Below are 20,060 nucleotides of genomic sequence, written 5' to 3' on the forward strand. Positions count from 1 at the left end.
AATCAGAATGCTAGTTCTTCTCTGCACACTCATATAAAAAGCTTGTTGCATTTTAATGTCAGTTTCCACCCCCAGAGGGATGCTGGGAGCTCCGAAAAGGGGTGGGCTGAATCTCTTAACCAGTTAATGTCCCCTAAACACACACACTTAGAATACATGCTTATTTTTCCAATTAGATCCCCATTCTCAAAACCCACCCCCCCAAACTTCTCAAACCCCAATCTCTAGCTGATCTTTAAGACCTTCAGAAAGAACCAGGGTTTGGATCTGTGATGTAGGGCACACCAGATGTTAAACTGGCAAGTTCTAAGTCAGAACTCGACCTGCAGCCCCAGCAAGGACACACACAGAATGAGGTACTGGACAAGGAGGCTCAGACCCCAGCCAGATGACCCCAACTACCCGGGAGGTGCAAGAGAATGACGAAGTGGCCTCGACCCCAAGGCTCCAGCTGAGGTGGGAGACAGGAAGGCTACTCTAGCTGAGCCACCCACTCTGCTTGCAGCTCATGCCTCTATCCCAGAGGGCCCAGACCTGGGAAGCAGGCAACTGGGACGCAGGCGGGAGGGAGACGCTAAGGAGGCCTGTCGAAGGTCCCTGCTCCATCTCCAGGGCTGTGTGGGTGGTGGGGGGCACAGACACTCACTGGCAGGGCTGTTCCCTCAGTGCTTGTAGTGAATGAGAAGTTTTTGTCATCAGGAGACATGGTCTGCCCAGGAATCTCCATCACCATCACCTGCTTGGTGTTAGTCTGGGAGACCCAGAATGCCTGGCAGGGCTGTGGTCTCCGTTATTCTCCACTCCATGTGCTAGCCTGCCATCTGCCATCCTGTCTCTGCTGTCCTACACGAGGGGCTCCAAAAGTGAGGGCTGCCTGGCTGCAACGCCTCCCTCATCCATGGTTTCATGTTCTTGACCTATCCTAGAACATTGCAAACTACTGAGAAAGATGGCTTTTCCACACAAACCTCAGACTTTCTTCCCAGAGTGTTCTTCATGTCTAAAGGGAGGGATTCCTTCCCCATAGCTGTGGGTCTAGGCCACAGAACAGAGCAGGCAGAAACTCAGGACCGATGGAGGGCCTTCCTAGGTGTCTGAAAACAGAATGAGTTTTCCCACATATATGGTCTTGGCTGCACTTGGTGGTCCCTTCCTGGCTTCTCCTTGACTTAATGACACTTTCTCTGCTTTCCTGTAACTTCATTCTGCTTCATTCTGGCTTTCAGTCATTCTCTCCCTTTCTCTCTCTCTCTCACACACACACACACACACATATGCACAGCTCACACACATATACATGCAAGCACACACATGCATATGTACATGGGCACACAGGTACATACACATATGCATGTATACACACATGTGCACACACATGCACTGCATGCACACACTCGCACAAATATAGCAGCAAACTAAAATGATGGAAAGAATGTCCTTCTCCATGTCTACATGGGTCCTCTACCCCTCTACCCTACCAGGACTTCAGACTCACAGCCCTCATACCCTGTCTTCAAGGATAGAATGAAAATGTAGGGCAGATAGACCGGTTTGGGGCTTGATAAAATCACACAGTCTTGACAGAGGCTTGCTTATTTGGGGTTCACTCAGAAGCACCAGGCAGAGTATAGAGTCTGGGGGGAAATGGGTAGTTGGTTGATAGTGAATCAAGGATGAATCACTGACAGGAGCCTAGGAATGGAGGATCCTGCAATACAATAAAAGAGACGGTGAGATGCGTAGTTGCAAAAATGGTCCAAGTAGTTCAGCTGTCCCTGGTGACATCTGGCATCTAGTTCAGGTCATTACAGACTTGGGTACAGATACCTTCAGTTTTTATTTGTCTTTCTTTGTTAGTTACCCCCCCCACACACACCTCACATCTGCTTATTGCAGACTGTGGGGCCACCTTAGTCATCCAACTGATGAGTGCGCAAAGGCCAGAAACCATACCTTGCTGCCATGTCCCTGGGCCTACTGTCTCAGCTTCTCACCCTAGAGGATCAGGACTCCTGGATTCTGGGGAGGAGCATGGCAGGGTGGCAGTCCCCAGACTGCTGAACACCTCAGACATCTTCCTTCTCCTCTGTCTCCATCCCCACTTCTCTCATTGCTGGCTTCCGTTAGCCTTTCAGGGAACACTTTTTGTCTGGATAGCAGTGATTTATCCACAAGCTCTGGAAGGCTGGGATGCAGGTTCTGCTACTGTAAGCTCTGGGTAAGTTTCCTCCCTGAACTTCAGTTTCACTGTCTACAGAATTCCAGCAGGAACTCTGTCCCTCTCAGAGAAGAGTGTCCTCCCAGACCGGTGTTGGTCTTCTGTCAACACTGTTGGGTGTTGTGGGGGCAGCAGCTCTGCCCAGCTCCAAAGCACACGATGAAGAGAAGGTCTCAGCCTCGTGGTGACTGAGGAGCCCAGGGGACATTTGGATACCTCTTAGCTCCCTTTTGTCCAAGACATCATCTCTGAGGGATCCTTGGTCAGGGCTGTTAAATACAGAGGAGATGGCAGGACAGATGCCCTCTGCTGGCAGCTCTTAGAACTACAGCCTCTCTACAGCTGGAGCTGGGAGCTCTGAGATGTTCCCTTGGACAGCAGACCCTGAGAGCTCCCTAGAGACTTCCCAGTACAATTCTGCTCAGTTGAACCAAGAACCATTGCCTAAATTCTTGCATGACTATTAAATCAGCCCTCCTATGCTTGCCACACTGTAGATATGGAAACAATGCTTTTAGATCTAATGGATTATGTTATCTCCTGTTCAGATAGGAAGTGCTGATGTGAATCTTCTGTCTTCAGGTGAGTAAAAGTTTATTTAGCTTTATTTTTTCATTCGATGTTTTCAAATGCTTTATAAGGCAACTATCACCTGTTTTTTCTTTTTAATTAAGGAAATGGATGCTCAAGACTTGAATGACTTACCTGAAATCACATAGCTAATAGTAATGAAAGAGCCAGGTCTCAAATGCAGGATGAAAGCCCAAGAATATCAATATCTCATTAGGCTGTTTCTTTGCACAGTGAATACTCCTGGGATGAGCAATGGGGACAGAGGAGAGTTCCCTGGCAGGCATCTTTACCAGACAGAGAATTCTCTTTCCAGAAAGCCAGTGCATTTCATGTTTCTCATAACCATCAAGTGAAGCAGACAGGGTCAGACAGCACACAAACGTCTACCTACGCAGTATTTTGCAGTAGTAAAGGTGATCATCATGGAAAGTAAAGGGTAATAGGGCCCAAGCTAATCACCCTGCAGACTTGTCTTGGACTTCACCAGGGTCAGAGGAGAATAGGTGTCCCATCAGTCTACTAGGAAAAATGACTGGGGCTTTTCTGGGGGAGAGGGGATGAGGGATAAGCATGCTTTCCCCATCATGATTTGAGGCCTTATCCCCAGCTACTTTCCCTACCTTTCTATTATCACATTTAGAATCCCATTGCTATTTGTGTTGCAGTTCTATCAATTATTGAATCAGAAATATACCCAGGGAAGTAATTCTACAGATTCATTGAACTAGTTACTAATATTTACCTTTCACTATCTGAATGCAGGAAGGCAGGATCAACCTCATGGGAATTGAAAATAGAACTTGAATGTTTGAATAATTATGACGGAAGTTGGGGAAGCAGATCTTTTGCATGGGGTCACTCTGGCTGGGAAGCAGCTTACGTAAGAATGGTAGGACACGTGTGCATGAGGAACAGGGAACTAAAAGTAGGAGGATATCCCCAAAGACAGGCTTTCTCTACCACCTCGCTTTGCATTTCACCTTGGCTGAGCTTTTTCTGAGTCCCTTAATTACCATTAAAGGCTAAATGTAGGTTCTCAGTAGATACATGTTGAATTAGTGGATAATAACTTGTCTACAAAACCACACTGGCTCTCCTTTTCCACACCATCCATCCTCTGCTGTCTCAGCCACTGGCAATTGGGTTCAGGTGCAGCAAATTCCTACAGCAGGCCAGGTGCCTTCACAACCAGACTAGCACAGTGACAGATACCTCTTGATGTGGGTCTACCTTCTCTCACGAAGACAGGCATTTATTGAGTCAACCGTCACTTAAGAATTGCATTTCTAAGTTGTTTTATGGTTTGCATATCAAGTCTAAAGTATCTTTATTTGTTCCACAATCCAGACTCCAACTATAGATTCTTCTTTTTTTTTTCCCCCCCCCTGGTAACCTATGATGGTTAACCTGAACACAGTTAAATCACTCACTCTGCATGAGATTTGCATGTGCACACCTCAAGTTTACTAGATATTCATCATCATACTTCAAAAGTGTGCCATTCCTGTCTCTGTTTTGTCTTTCTCATGAGACTGGAGGTTCTCAACTATAAGTAGGCTGTAGTTCTCTCTTGATTCCAGGATTCTCCATTTGAAATCCTGCCTATTCCTCGGTGTGCAGGCATGATGTCCTATGTCCCACCATAGAAAAAAACACATTTAATAGGCAAGTGGAGTTAGTTCTCTCAGAAGAGTAAGAGTTTTCCAAGCATATAGAATTTGTTTTCCCCTATGGATCAATATTACCTTCCCAAACTTACACCTTCACCAACCATCTACCCAGACTCAGGCCTCATTCAAAATGTTATCTCATTCAAGCCCATCATGAGTATAATCAGAGGGTAGTTTCATGCAATTATGTGGTTATTAACAGACAGCTTAATAGACATGACATTGTTGTCAATAGCTGAGCTGATGAAGTTGCAGTATAGGATAAATTTGGCCACCAGGATGAGCTGCCCTAATGGATACTTTTGTGGCTCCCCTCCTCTTGCCCAGAGGCCACTGAAGGAGAAAGGAGATTATTAAGAACTCTATTTTTTTTAGGACCTCTCTATCCTGATCTTCCTGGGTCTTATTCCCAGTTCATATGCTTTTTATTTGTTGATAATCTATTTATTTTAGGAAAGATTACTCTGTCTTTTTAGTTATCTTTTCAATTCTAGCCTAGTTGGAGATCTCTGAGGCTGATCTGAGATAAGGATGATGTCCTATTGATCATACGGGAGCTCCTGGGAAGTAAAGTCCTGACTTCTTTCCTTATACTTCCCCAAGAGCTCCCCACTTAATGTTTATTGTAGAGTGAAGAGGTCCGTGCTGAGGGCATCTTCTGGCTGTGGTTCCACCCTCGGGATGGCTGAGCCTCTCAGAAGGACATGCCTGGGCTGAGGTGGCCACAGAGTCTATCTCATTCCTGTATCCTGAAGTTCTTCCTCATGCTTCTGAATGCTTGTATGATGGCTTTACAAAGTGAACAGATGGAGCCTCTGCACGGCTGAATAGCATGAACTTCTCACAAGTCTGTTCTGGCGACCAGGACTGTTAAAGACACACTTTGCCAGTGTCACAATCAAACTCAGCCCAATATAGTACCCATACACTGCTGTACCCCAGACATCCCATCAGCAGGTGTTGGTGGATGGGCCCCTTCCATGATGGAGGCAATATTTATTAGTCTTTTTTTTATTATTATTATTTTTTTATTGTTGGGGATTCATTGAGGGCACAATAAGCCAGTTACACTGATTACAATTGTTAGGTAAAGTCCCTCTTGCAATCATGTCTTGCCCCCATAAAGTGTGACACACACTAAGGCCCGACCTCCCTCCCTCCATCCCTCTTTCTGCTTCCCCCCCCATAACCTTAATTGTCATTAATTGTCCTCATATCAAGATTGAGTACATAGGATTCATGCTTTTCCATTCTTGTGATGCTTTACTAAGAATAATGTCTTCCACGTCCATCCAGGTTAATACGAAGGATGTAAAGTCTCCATTTTTTTTAATGGCTGAATAGTATTCCATGGTATACATATACCACAGCTTGTTAATCCTTTCCTGGGTTGGTGGGCATTTAGGCTGTTTCCACATTTTGGCGATTGTAAATTGAGCTGCAATAAACAGTCTAGTACAAGTGTCCTTATGATAAAAGGATTTTTTTCCTTCTGGGTAGATGCCCAGTAATGGGATTGCAGGATCGAATGGGAGGTCTAGGTTGAGTGCTTTGAGGTTTCTCCATACTTCCTTCCAGAAAGGTTGTACTAGTTTGCAGTCCCACCAGCAGTGTAAAAGTGTTCCCTTCTCTCCACATCCATGCCAGCATCTGCAGTTTTGAGATTTTGTGATGTGGGCCATTCTCACTGGGGTTAGATGATATCTCAGGGTTGTTTTGATTTGCATTTCTCTAATATATAGAGATGATGAACATTTTTTCATGTGTTTGTTAGCCATTCGTCTGTCGTCTTTAGAGAAAGTTCTATTCATGTCTCTTGCCCATTGATATAAGGGATTGTTGGCTTTTTCATGTGGATTAATTTGAGTTCTCTATAGATCCTGGTTATCAAGCTTTTGTCCAATTGAAAATATGCAAATATCCTTTCCCATTGTGTAGGTTGTCTCTTTGCTTTGGTTATTGTCTCCTTAGCTGTACAGAAACTTTTCAGTTTAATGAAGTCCCATTTGTTTATTTTTGTTGTTGTTGCAATTGCCATGGCAGTCTTCTTCATGAAGTCTTCCCCCAGGCCAATATCTTCCAGTGTTTTTCCTATGCTTTCTTTGAGGATTTTTATTGTTTCATGCCTTAAATTTAAGTCCTTTATCCATCTTGAATCAATTTTTGTGAGTGGGGAAAGGTGTGGGTCCAGTTTCAGTCTTTTACATTTAGACATCCAGTTCTCCAAACACCATTTATTGAATAGGGAGTCTTTCCCCCAAGGTAAGTTCTTGTTTGGTTTATCGAAGATTAGGTGGTTGTAAGATATTAGTTTCATTTCTTGGTGTTCAATTCGATTCCAAGTGTCTATGTCTCTGTTTTTGTGCCAGTACCATGCTGTCTTGACCACTATGGCTTTGTAGTACAGACTAAAATCTGGTATGCTGATGCCCCCAGCTTTATTTTTGTTACTAAGAATTGCCTTAGCTATACGGGGTTTTTTCCGGTTCCATACAAAACGCAGAATCATTTTTTCCAAATCTTGAAAGTATGATGTAGGTACTTTGATAGGAATGGCATTGAATAGGTAGATTGCTTTGGGAAGTATAGACATTTTAACAATGTTGATTCTTCCCATCCATGAGCATGGTATGTTCTTCCATTTGTTAATATACTCTGCTATTTCCTTTCTGAGGATTTCATAGTTTTCTTTATAGAGGTCCTTCACCTCCTTTGTTAGGTATACTCCTAGGTATTTCATTTTCTTTGAAACTATGGTGAAGGGAGTTGTGTCCTTAATTAGCTTCTCATCTTGACTGTTATTGGTGTACACAAAGGCTACTGACTTGTGGACATTGATTTTATATCCTGAAACATTACTGTATTTTTTGATGACTTCTAGGAGTCTTGTGGTTGAGTCTTTGGGGTTCTCTAAGTATAAGATCATGTCGTCAGCAAAGAGGGAGAGTTTGACCTCCTCTGCTCCCATTTGGATTCCCTTTATTTCCTTGTCTTGCCTAATTGTATTGGCTAGAACTTCCAGCACTATGTTGAATAGTAAAGGTGACAGAGGACAACCTTGTCTGGTTCCAGTTCTAAGAGGAAAAGCTTTCAGTTTTACTCCATTCAGTAAAATATTGGCTGTGGGTTTGTCATAGATAGCTTCAATCAGTTTTAGAAATGTGCCACCTATGCCTATACTCTTCAGTGTTCTAATTAGAAAAGGATGCTGGATTTTATCAAATGCTTTTTCTGCATCTATTGAGAGGATCATGTGATCTTTATTTTTGCCTCTGTTGATATGGTGGATAACGTTTATGGACTTGCGTATGTTAAACCAGCCTTGCATCCCTAATATTTATTTGTCTTAATTGAAAATTACATATTCTGGATTTGAAATTTCTTTCTCCCATAGTCATCACTGTCCTAGCACCACATTCCTTGAATTACCTGAGTGCCTTACGTATTCCACAAAGAATGTGTTTTCTAAGCAAGGATGTCATCTTGGTGCTAGTGGTGGACCCCATGATTAGTGCTGTACATTGAATTCAATGCCTTTATGCACCACTCTCTAGAATCAGTTGGCCCTTTACAATATCAGAATGACCAATTAAAATCTGAGCACCAGCTCAAACGAGGAGACATCTTTACAGGCTGAAGTGCTGAAAAATTAGCTCAAAACTACTTGTTTGTCTACAAAAGAAAATTTTAGTTAATATGATATGTGAAGGTGAAGTTGTCACAATTGCACTTAATAGTTCATACTCCCTAGCTCAGCCATGAGGCTCCCCAGGTACCCCTGTAGCAGCCATTGACCAAACTCTCTAAAACTGTTCTCATTTTTGTTTTGCTAACCCTCAATCAGCTGGCCAAAGCAAACTGCTCATAAAAGGTATCAGTTAAAGCTGGCAGGTGCTAACCGAAGCAGTAGAAGTGAGATGAAATGAAATTAAAGGAAGAAAAGAGGGTGATCAAGTGTGGTTTTAGGGCAGTTGGCATACTATGAAGGGTGAACACATATCAGGAAGTTTCCCTGGGTTTCCTGCTTATCTGCTATATCATGGCCACAGTATTTTTGTATTAACTCCTCAGGTCTCAAGTAAACATTCAGAATCCTGCAAAACTGATGACCAGAATCTATCTACGAGAAGCTGAGAGTTGGGCAAGGAGAAGCTAAGTGCAATGCCTCCCTCTGCTTTCCCCTCTCCTGTACTACTATTTAGTCACTCTTCATCTGACTTCCTTCTACTTACTCAAAGCATGTGTTGTCTACTTCAGTGTGTTTGGTAGGGATTTTGGTGCCCCAAATGGCTATGAAATGGCCAATGGATAATAAGTCAATTATCAATTTCATAGACAGAACATAATCCCCATGTCATAAACTCCAACAGCCTAAGGAATTTTGAAACTTTCTTCTTCATCTATAAGGGAAGAACGTTGTTGTGAATAGTCACGGTGAAGATATGTATAAAAAAAACTGCTCAAGCACTCTTTCTGTTTCACAGCAGTGAGACAGGTAAGCATGGCACGCAATGTGGGGAGTCACCTTGAATTTAATTCTGATGCTGGGCTGGGAACCTGCTGTGTCACAGGGTCCAGAATTCCCGCTGTGGGCACTCAATTGTTTTGGATTGTATTCTCAATCCAAATTACGTGTGTAAAGATTTTGGCATAGATGCCAACATCAGCTCTCAAAACACATCCATCTGCAAAAGACAGGATTCCTTGAAGTGTCCCATTGCATACTGCCACGGCTGCTGAGACTTCCTGCCAGAGAAAAGGAAACTTGGTTATCTTTCTGGAAAGAATAGGGAATAAAATGGGGAAATGAAGGCGTTGAGAGTATGATACCTTGCAGGGCTGCCTCCTTCCTGGCACGATGCCCATGCACAGCATGCTTTCCTTAATTTCATGGGTTTTATAGGCATTCTGGCATTCAGCCTTGGAGAGTACAGAGATATCCACATTCTGCAGTGTGTCAGGCTCCTTTGCTAAAGACAAAAGAGAAGTCACACTTCTTTAAGTGTTCTTTTGAATATCAAGCCTTCTTTCTTTCCTTTCCCTCTTGCTTTCTTTTCTTTTTTTCTTAAGTCATATACACATAGATCATGAATACATTTATGCATATGTGGGGTACAATGTGTTGATTTTTTTAATTTTTATTTTTACATATACACGTGTTTATTAAGTTTCCATTTTTTGCCTTCACAAAATTAAAGAGGCTTAAAATTTAATAACAATAACAATGTTTAAGATAAGGACGAGAAATAAAAACCTTGTAAAGAATGAACAGACATAAATGCATTCAGAAAAGAAATCAGAGAATTGCTGCATCAAAATACTAAGCAACAACAATAATAATAATAATGCAAAGAAAGTAACATTCACATTGTCAAATAAGAGTATGTCTATTATAGAATGCTTTGACTCTGAGATTCAGTATGGAGTCATCAGTTAACTTTTTCTTCTTATATTTTTTCAAGTCTCAAAAAATAGACAACTAATATTTATAAATAAAAGTAAAAGATAAATTCAAAAAATAGATCATGCCAAATTTTATAGACAATAGAAAAAGAAGATACTTCAAAATCATTCTACTTGTTCTGGGTACACCTGATATTAAAATTGGAGAGAATATATTATTATAAAGGGGAAATTACAAACATATTTTACTTATAAATGAGGATGCAATATCCCAAACAATGTATTAACAAGTTGAATTAAAAATTAATGTTTAAGTAATGTACTTTGGTCAAAATTAAATCCAATTTATGTGAGAATTAGTCACTATTTTCTTTTCTTGTCTGTTTTTTTTCCCTTCTTTTCCTTTCCCTCACCCACTCCCTCATTCTCTGTCTGGTGTCCCTTCCCCCCATGCCCTACTGTGTCATTAATTGTCATTAATTGTTCTCATATAAAAATTGAATACATAGGATTCATACTTATCTATTCCTATGATGCTTCACTAAGAATAATGTGTTCCACCTCCATCCAGGTTAGTACAAATGCTGCAAAAATCTCCATTTTTATGGCTGAATAATATTCCATGGTATACATATACCACAGCTTACCAATCCATTCCTGGGTTAAAGGACATTTAGGTTGTTTCCACATTTTATCAATTGTAAATTGTGCTGCAATAAACAGTCTAGTACAAGTGTCTTTATAATAAAAGGTTTTTTTTTTTTCCTGGATAGATGCCAGTAATGGATTGCAGGATCAAATGGGAGGTCTAGGTTGAGTTCTTTGAGGTTTCTCTATACTTCCTTCCAAAAAGGTTGTATTAGTTTGCAGTCCCACCAGCAGTGTAGAAGTGTTCCTTTCTCTCCACATCTGCGCCAGCCTCTACAGTTTTGAGATTTTGTGACATAGGCCATTCTCGCTGGGGTTAAATGATATCTCAGGGTGGTTTTAATTTGAATTTCTCTAATAATTAGGGACGATGAGCATTTTTTCGTATGTTTGCTGGCCATTCATCTATCATCTTTAGAGAAGATTCTATTCATCTCTCTTTCCCGTTGATGTGTAGGATTGTTGGTTTTTTTCTTGTGGATTAATTGAAGTTCTGCATAAATACTGGTTATTAAGCATATTTTGTCTGATTCAAAATATGCAAATATCCTTTCCCATTGGGTAGTTTGTCTATTTGCTTTGGTTGTTGTCTCCTTGGCTGTACAGAAACTTTTCAGTTTAATTAAATCCCATTTGTTTATTATTGCTGTTGTTGCTATTGACATGGCAGTCTTCCTCATAAAGTCTTTCCCCAGGTCAGTATCTTCCAGTGTTTTTCCTATTCTTTCTTTGAGGACTTTTCATTGTTTCATGCCTTAAATTTAAGTTCTTTATCCATCTTGAATCAATTTTTGTGAGCGGAGAAAGGTGTGGGTCTGGTTTCAGTCTTCTACATGTGATATCCACTTCTCCCAGCACCATTTTTTGAATAGGAGTCTTTCCCCCAGTGGACGCTCTTGTTTGGTTTATTGAAGATTAGGTGGCCGTAAGTTGTTGGTTTCATTTCCTGGTTTTCTATTCACTTCCAAATGTCTATGTCTCGATTTTTGTGCCAGTACCATGCTGTCTTGACCACTATGGCCTTATAATACAGCCTGAAATCTGGGATGGTGATACCCCAGCTTTGTTTTTATTACTAAGAACTGCCTTAGCTATGTGGGCTTTTTTCTTGTTCCATACAAGATGTAGAATAATTTTTTCCAAGACTTGAAAGTAGGATGTTGGTATTTTAACAGGGGTGGCATTGAATTGGTAAATTGCTCTGGGAAGTATAGACATTTTAACAATGTTGATTCTTTCCAGCCATGAGCATGATATGTTCTTCCATTTATTAATGTCCTCTGATATTGCCTTTCTTAGGGTTTCATAATTTTCTTTATAGAGGTCCTTCCCCTCTTTTGTTAGGTATATTCCTAAGTATTTCATTTCCTTTGGGGCTATGGTGAAGGGAGTTGAGCCCTTTATTAACCTCTCATCATGGCTGTTGTTGGCGTATAGAAAGGCGACTGACTTGTGGACATTGATTTTATATCCTGAGACATTACTGTATTTTTTGATGACTTCCAAGTCTTGTGGTTGAGTCGTTAAGGTTCTCTAAGTATAAGACCATATCATCAGCAAAAAGGGAAAGTTTGACCTCCTCTGCTCCCATTTGGATGCCCTTTATTTTTTTGTCTTGTCTAATTGTATTGGCTAGAACTTCCAGCACTATGTTGAATAGTAATGGAGACAGAGGACAACCTTGTCTGGTTCCAGTTCTAAGAGGAAAAGTTTTCAGTTTTACTGCATTCAGTAAAATATTAGCTGTGGGTTTGTCATAGATAGCTTCAATCAGTTTCAGAAATGTGCCACCTATGCCTATACTCCTCAGTGTTCTAATTAGAAAAGGATGTTGGATTTTATCGAATGCTTTTTCTGCATCTGTTGAGAGGATCATATAGTCTTTGGTTTTGCTACTGTTGATATGGTGAATAACTTTTATAGACTTGCATATATTAAACCAGCCTTGCATCCCTGGGATGACACCTACTTGATCATGATGTATGACTTTTTTGATGATAAGCTATAAGCTTTGGGCTAAGATTTTGTTGAGAAATTTTGCATCCATATTCATGAGTGAAATTGGTCTGAAATTCTCCTTTTAAGTTGGGTCTTTTCCTGGTTTTGGTATCAGGGTGATGTTTGCTTCATAGAACCTGTTGGGAAAGAGTCCTTCCTCCTTGATTTTTTGAAATAATTTCTGCAGTACAGGAATAAGCTCTTCTTTGAAAGTTTGATAAAATTCTGGTGTGAAGCCATCCAAACCAGGGCATTTTTTTTTTGTTGGAAGATATTCTTTGATCTCAGTGCTTGAAATTGGTCTGTTCAGCAGATCTATTTCATCTGGGCTAAGTCTAGGGAGAGGGTGTGATTCCAAATATTGATTCATTTCCTTCACATTGTCAAATTTCTGGGCATAGAGTTTCTGGTAGTATTCAGATAATCTCTTGTATCTCTGTGGCATCTGTTTTTATTTCCCCTTTGTCATTTCTGATTGAGGTTACTAGAGATTTTACTTTTTTATTTCTAGTTAGTCTAGTCAAAGGCCTATCTATTTTATTTATTTTTTAATTAAACTCCTTGTTTAATAGATTTTATGAATGATTCTTTTGTTTTCAATTTCATTGATCTTTGATTTAATTTTGGATATTTCTTTTCTTCTGCTGGGTTTAGGCTTAGATTGTTCTTCTTTTTCTAATTCCATCAGATGGCATGTGAGTTTTTTGATGTGCTGTCTTTCTGTTTTTCGAATGTAAGCTTCTAAAGCAATAAATTTTCCTCTCAAAACTGCTTTTGTGATAGCCCACAGGTTTTGGTAACTTGTGTCTTCATTGTTGTTATACTCAAGGAAGTTAATGATTTCCTTTTTTATTTCTTCCTACACCCAACTGTCATTCAACAAAAGGGAGTTTAACTTCCATGCCTTTGTGTGAGGTTGAGCATTTTTGTTGGAGTTGAGTTCCACTTTTAGTGCCTGTGGTCTGAGAAGATGCAAGGTAGAATTTCAATTCTTTTGATTCTGTTGAGGTTTGTTCTGTGTTTTAGGATATGATCAATTTTGGAGAATGTTCCATGGGATGATGAAAAGAATGTATATTCTTTATCTTTGGGATGGAGTGAGAAAGGGATATTAAAGTCCCCTGTTATTATGATGTTATAGGATATCATATTGCTCAGACTAAGCAAGGTCTGTTTCAAGAATCTGGGAGCATTTGAATTGGGCGCATAAATATTTAGAATTGAAATGTCTTCTTGTATTTTTCCCTCGACCAATATGAAGTGACCAACATTGTCCTTTTTGACTTTAGTTGCTTTAAATCCACATGTATCTGAAAGTAAGATTGCAATCCCTCTTTTCTTCTAAATTCCATTTGCCTGAAAAATTGACTTCCAACCCTCAACTCTGAGTTTTCATTTGTCTTTTGACGTGAGGTTTGTTTCCTGCAGACAGCAAATAAATGGCTTGTGTTTTTTTAATCCAATCAGCCAATCTATGCCTCTTCAGTGGGTAATTCAAGGCATTGGCATTTATTGAGATAATTGATAAGTGTGGTAGCATTCTATCCATCTTATTTTGTAAAAGTCCATTGTTTAGTTTTGTCTTTTGCATCATTGTGGAAACTATGTTCTGTCCTTTAATTTCCAGGTGTTTACTTTGTTGAAGGTCCATTGTGATGGTCAGTGTGTAGAACAGGTTGAAATATTTCCTGTAAGGCTGGTCTTGTTGTGGCAAATTTCCTCAATGTTTGCATATTGATAAAAGATTTGATTTCTCAAAAGTGTTGATTTTTTTATACATCCTCTTCCACCATCAGAAAGAAAAAGAGATCAAGCACTGAGAGAAATCAGAACTGTGGCAGGACATCTTGGGCACAGAAGATTATCAAAAAATTTTTCATGTTACAAATGTAAAAGTGGCTAAATTCTTGGACATGAGATGAAATATTTTTACAATGAAATGAAGCAAATTATTTTAAAATGTTGTGGAAATTTAAACATTGAAAGGGTGTCTTCTGAGATGGAATTTTTAAATTTGAAGGAATTTATACATACGTAGCCTCGTTTCTCATTTTTCAGGTCAAAACAAAGTTAAATATCTGCATGAAAATATCTCTAAAAGTAATTTTCTTTAACCTATATGACTGGTAAGTGGTAAAACTATGACTTAAAACTAGGTTTCCTCCTTCCTAATTCAAATTCTTTCTTTTATATCAATGGTCCACAAATACTTTGAACTGTGCACATTCATAACAAAGTTATTTCAATCTCAAACAAAACACGAACAAGAAGAAAGTATTGTCTATACATGTGGTTAACTGTTTCTGACAAGGATTCTTCTTCAGAAAAAGTACTATATTTTGAGTTTTTTGTTATGAACATATATATTTACTTTAACAATTTTATTTGAATACAATAGATTAAAATTTGAAAAAATGTTTGAGATGCTTTGCTTTATTTTCCAATCCAATGATAATTTTTTGGTTCCACCATTTTTGGGGGGGTGGGAATAATTCTTTAAGGAATGCTTACTTAAACTACGTCATGAGCTAGATCAAAAGAAGCTGCATTTTTTTTTGTTTGTTTGTCTGTAACCATATCTTTTTTTGACTCAGTGTCATAACCCAGATGAATCAAACATACTGGTCACCAGAAGGACACTTGGCTGTTCCCAAAAATCAAAGTTACTCTTGAAGGGCAAACCATTTCTTCTTCTTGATATATTTAAGAATATGTGCCAGAAGTCTGAAAGCATTTAGTAAAGAGCATTGTAAAAAGGAATGAGTAATGGCAACAATGTTAGGATAAATGTGTAGCTCCCCTTGGCTTCAATAAGAAGAAAAGAGAGGTGGATGAATGAATGTAACCTAGCACACTTACTTAAAATGAATCTCCTTTCCATGCTATGGTGTCTAGTGTGTGATGTGTACTATATATACTCAGATAAACTTACTCATGAGTAAAGTTTTAATATCATTGTTCTATTTTGCTTATAGGTAATCAACTCTCCTTGGCCAGAATTCACCATTATCTTAATTAACAGCTATAGACAGTTAATTAGGATTACATGAAAATTTTGAGATGGAGTAGTAGGCAGTTAGAAAACAGAAAGATGCTTTAACATGCTCAAAGTTTTTCATGAAGTCCGAAGTATGAGACACAGAAGAAAGCTTGCATAGGATATCTATTTTAGTAGTTTCAAATACTGTATAGAAGATGTATACTAACAAAAATAATGATAGCCCTCTGTCATTTTTCTAAAGAATTGAGTGAACACTTATAATGTTATCAGTTAAAATGCTTCTTTCAGAAATATTTTCCTTAAGCTTTTAAGTATATATTTCTATTACAGTCTTTGTAAGGAACCCCCCATCCGATTTAGCACATATTATGCGTTTATCTTATGTTTATACGTTAATATTTATTTCACAACATTTCAAGGACTGAAGTCACTTTATTGCCTGAAATGGTTTGAAAACATCCTAATAATGTTTTGCTTTGTTTTATTGTATTTTACTTTTTATTTTGAGTTGAAAATTGAGGCTCTAAGGTGAAATAAATTGCTATTAGATACAAAATTAGGGCTAGAATACAAATATCTTCTTTCTACTAAAGCCACTTCTATCATGAATATGAATATAAAGATGAAATAGAAAGAGTGGGTAAAAAATACTTCAAAGAATTATTTCAATGAGATACAGTGAAAAGGAAAGAAAAGAAAAAGGATAAAGAGGTGAGAAGAAAACCTCAGTGATCAGAATTAAAAAAGCCAAGAATAGAGAAGTTATAGAAGTGTGTCCACTTCTAACAGAATACTGTTGTCTTGAAGTCTACAGATATCACCTGTATCTTGAACTCACATGAATCACAGATGTTAAAGCCCCAGGTAGAGACAGTGCATAGGCTATTCACAGGGGCAGGCTGGTAGGGCAAGTTGACCACTGAAACAAAACTATTGAGGTGAACTTTTTTTGAGAGCTTGATTAACATGATGTCATTATCAATAGAAGTTATAGAGAATTGTGGATGATAAATTATCTTCTCATAGTCGACCACCTGCAGATAGTGTTCATTGGGGTCTGCTGGGATTGTAATCCCCAATATCACAGAAAGCTTCCTAGAAAAATATGAAACATTTATGAGAAGATGTAGTGTAGATGGCTTATCCATTCCTAGGGGCCCTTATTAGCCCTTCCCAGACTTTTTACTCCACCCATGATCATCTCCCAAATGCTTTCCTAATCCCATTTAATTGGGAGATGGTCCCAGGCAGGGATCAGAGTCTATGGCTAATCTGAGAACCCAAAGTCTGAAGTGACTTTGGTGTCTTATCACTCACGGTAAGTTGCAGTGTGCAGCTGTGATCACCCACTGTGGGTGGATCAGGGCTCCAGCACAGGGCAAGTAATCAGATCTCAAGTAGGCCAAATAGGATGGAGTATTGCCAAGTATGTAATCTGGATTAAAGGCCAAAACACCTGAAAAAAGAAGCATGAACAAGAAATTCTGAGATCTTTTCATCAGTCTTCACTGGGAAAACTAAACTCGAGTCATTTAATATGATTTAAGTTTCCCCTGTCCTTTTTCCCACCATCTTTGTGAACTAAATCTGTAAAATGACTTTGTTTTAAAACATAAAGAAAATGGTAAACGGTAGATGGTAGATACACATCTGTTTCAAAAAGTGAAAAGACGTTTGCCTTTTTGATTGTCAATTAATATGCTTCAAGTTAAAATTCAAACTTTTTTTAAATTTTGGATTAATATGAGGATGCATATGATTAGGTTACATTATTTGCATTTCTAAAGTAAACTACAAGTTGTAGCTGAGTCCTTCACCTAGGAAGTGTTCTTTATATCCCTATGAAACCTTCAAAGAAGAGCTCATATCTATATTGCAAAACCTATTTCAAAGTGTTGAGAAGGAAGGAACCCTCCTCAACTCCTTCTACATACAAATATCACCCTGATACCAAAAGATGGAACAGACTTAACGAAAAAAGAACACTACAGACGATTAATGAATATTGAGGCAAAAATATTTAGTAAAATTCTAGCAAGTAGAATACAACTACACATTAAAAAATATATACATCACAACCAGGTAGACTTCATTGCAGGAATGTAAGGCTGGTTTAACATATGCAAATCCATAAATGTAATTCACCACATGAACAAAAGCAGAAACAAAGACCATATGACCCTCTCAAGAGACACAGAAAAAGCATTCAAGAACATTCAGTATCCTTTCTGATAAAATATAAACTTTTTAAAATACCATCCACAATGCAGTGGATTCTATGTGAAATTAATTTTTTTTCTTTTTTTCTGTTTGCCAATTTGAGAATGCTTTGACAAATCTTACCTTTTCCCGTTACAATAATGTGAGGCAGAATGATGTCAATGCCATTACAAGAACAGACCAAATGCTAACACAGTTTGGGGGGAGGGGAGAATCATTCATTCATTTAACAATAAATGCTGAACACCACATGTAAGCCAGGCTCTGTTTTAGGGACTTGGGCTCTTTAGTTAATAAAACAGACATTTCTGCTCTCATATGGATGGACACATTCAATAAAACATACAATATACAATATTGTATGTTTGATGGTGATTACTGCTATGTGGGAAAAAAGTAGTACTGGAAAAGAGGAAATGGTATTACTAGTGTGTTTGTGTCCATGGAACATGTGTGTGGCAAGGCCTTGTGCAGTCTTAAATTAGTAGTCAGGGCAAACTTCACAGGCAACACGAAACAACAACTTGAAGACAAGAAAGTCCAATAGTCAAGTAAATTAAGGGATCAGGCAGAAGAAACAGCTGGAGCAAGGGTGCTATGCCCTGCTGAAGTTACATCACAAAGCCCAGAGTGGCTGATGCAGAGTGAGCAGAAGGGAAAAGAGCAGGAAAGGGGGCCAATGAGGTAACGGAGGCTTTCCCAGGCTATTATAGGAACTTGGGCTTGTCTTTGGAATATAATGTGGAATGATTTCAGGGTTTTCAGCTAAAGAGTGATGACAATTTCCTTGTGGAAAACCTGTAGAGTATAGGAATTTATAAGTAGAGGGGCCTGTTGGAAGATTTGTTTGATAATCTAGCAAGAGATGATGGCTTGGACCCTCATGAACAGTGGAGTGCTGAGACGTGAGCGTATTGGGGATATGTTTAGAAGATAAAAGCCAAAAAGGTTTTCCTAAGAGACTGAGTGTGAATGCAAGAAAAAGAAAGGATTTATGAATAACTCCAAGTTTTTTCCTGAGTAACTGGAACCATGCTAGGAATTCTCTAACCCCCCAATACCTGGCTGTACCCCATGTTGTGCAGAACATCAATCCTGTTCCAGCCAGAACCAAAGTCAGGCTCTTCTTTAGGAAGGGGTCTGGCATACAAGTTTCAGTGACCATACCTCCCCGACCAAAAAAGCATCCACAAATCCACCCAAAGTGAGGCAGGCAGGCACTGTCATGGGAGGAAACTTGGCAGGGACAGTGGCAATGGCAAGAGACAGAGGACTAACCTTACACTTGACATCTGGGATGGTGCCTCTTGCTTGCCTTCATCCATCTCTAATGCTTTCCCCAGAATTTCTCTTTGGCAAATAAAGAGACAAACATGGAGACACTCACCAGACAGCTTAAAGAGAGCCCAGAGGAGGAGCAACTTCATCTTTTTCAGGGAGTAAGATTCAGCTCAGGATTTCTGGAAAATATGGAGAGGAGCATTAGAAAAGGACTAAACACAAGGCAAGAAGAGGTTCTAAGGGTGGAAAAAAGTGTCCTTCAAATTCTTTCAGTGTCGGGATTCAGCTTTAGAAAAGCTGCCCCTGAGTCAGAGCAGGGGGTGGGGTCAGAGGGATGAGAACAGAGGTCAGGGGATCTGGTCCCTGACAGAGTAGAAAATGGTACTGGCATCCCAAATTCTGCCTTCCCTCCTTAGGGAAGAAAGCACAGAAACTTAGAGAAATAGAAGTTTACAGTGCCTTCACAGGGTCCTCCCTGGTCTCCTCTTCTTGAGGCCCTGAAGGCAGGTGCCTCTCTGAGCTGTATGTAGGATACTGCCCCTCCCGTCTGTGTGATGCAAACCCTCACTTGTGTGATGCTGATATTTCTTCTCCAGTGGACTTAACCCAGCCCTCTACCTGACGCTGAACTCCTCTTTGAAAACATTGGTCCTTCCTTTCATGTCACTATACATTCATTTGTTCCAACTAATAAATAAATTATATCATGTGTCTAACTTCTGCCAGGATCTGTGCTGGCTATGGGGGAATTCTTGAATTTAAGGACACCATTCCTGTCTTCAAAGAGCTTATAGATGGGTGGGAATGATAACTGTTTAAGCAGTTATGAAACAAAGGATTCACAACTACAAAAAATCAAGGTATGCCACAGACTAGGTGAAAATATTTGCAAAACACATATCTGCTAAAGAATTTATATGCACAGAAATGTTAAAACTCAACAATAAGAAAATGAGCGACACAACTTCTAAGTGAGTCAGACACCTGAACTGGTACCTTACCAAATATTTTATTGGTCTGCTTGGGCTGCCATAACAAACTACCCAGT

At 39.3% G+C, this 20,060-nt stretch overlaps 1 protein-coding gene across 1 annotated transcript; it reads right to left on the reverse strand.

Moving 5' to 3' along the window:
• Window positions 1-9,057: 9,057 nt before the first annotated feature.
• Window positions 9,058-19,158, reverse strand: PRSS58 (serine protease 58). The gene is made up of 5 exons (XM_053608474.1): window positions 19,119-19,158; window positions 16,829-16,967; window positions 16,350-16,606; window positions 9,292-9,431; window positions 9,058-9,207 (listed from the first exon to the last, which is right to left on the reverse strand). Exons 1-5 carry the CDS (start codon window positions 19,156-19,158, stop codon window positions 9,058-9,060), a joined length of 726 nt encoding a protein of 241 aa, XP_053464449.1.
• Window positions 19,159-20,060: the final 902 nt, after the last annotated feature.

Source organism: Nycticebus coucang, chromosome 11 (genome assembly GCF_027406575.1).
Source record: "Nycticebus coucang isolate mNycCou1 chromosome 11, mNycCou1.pri, whole genome shotgun sequence".
In the NCBI taxonomy this organism is placed as follows: domain Eukaryota; kingdom Metazoa; phylum Chordata; class Mammalia; order Primates; family Lorisidae; genus Nycticebus; species Nycticebus coucang.

Bases quoted from the DNA above. Each gene is read 5' to 3' on its own strand.
- PRSS58 (XM_053608474.1), bottom strand. From the start codon at position 19,158: ATGAAGTTGCTCCTCCTCTGGGCTCTCTTTAAGCTGTCTG. The intron at 16,607-16,828 runs GTGAGTGATAAG...ATATTTTTCTAG, and splicing joins GCTGCACACTGCAACTTACC to GAAGCTTTCTGTGATATTGG. The intron at 9,432-16,349 runs GTGAGTTCAAGA...TTTTGTCTTTAG, and splicing joins CTTTAACATCTGTGATTCAT to CAAAGGAGCCTGACACACTG.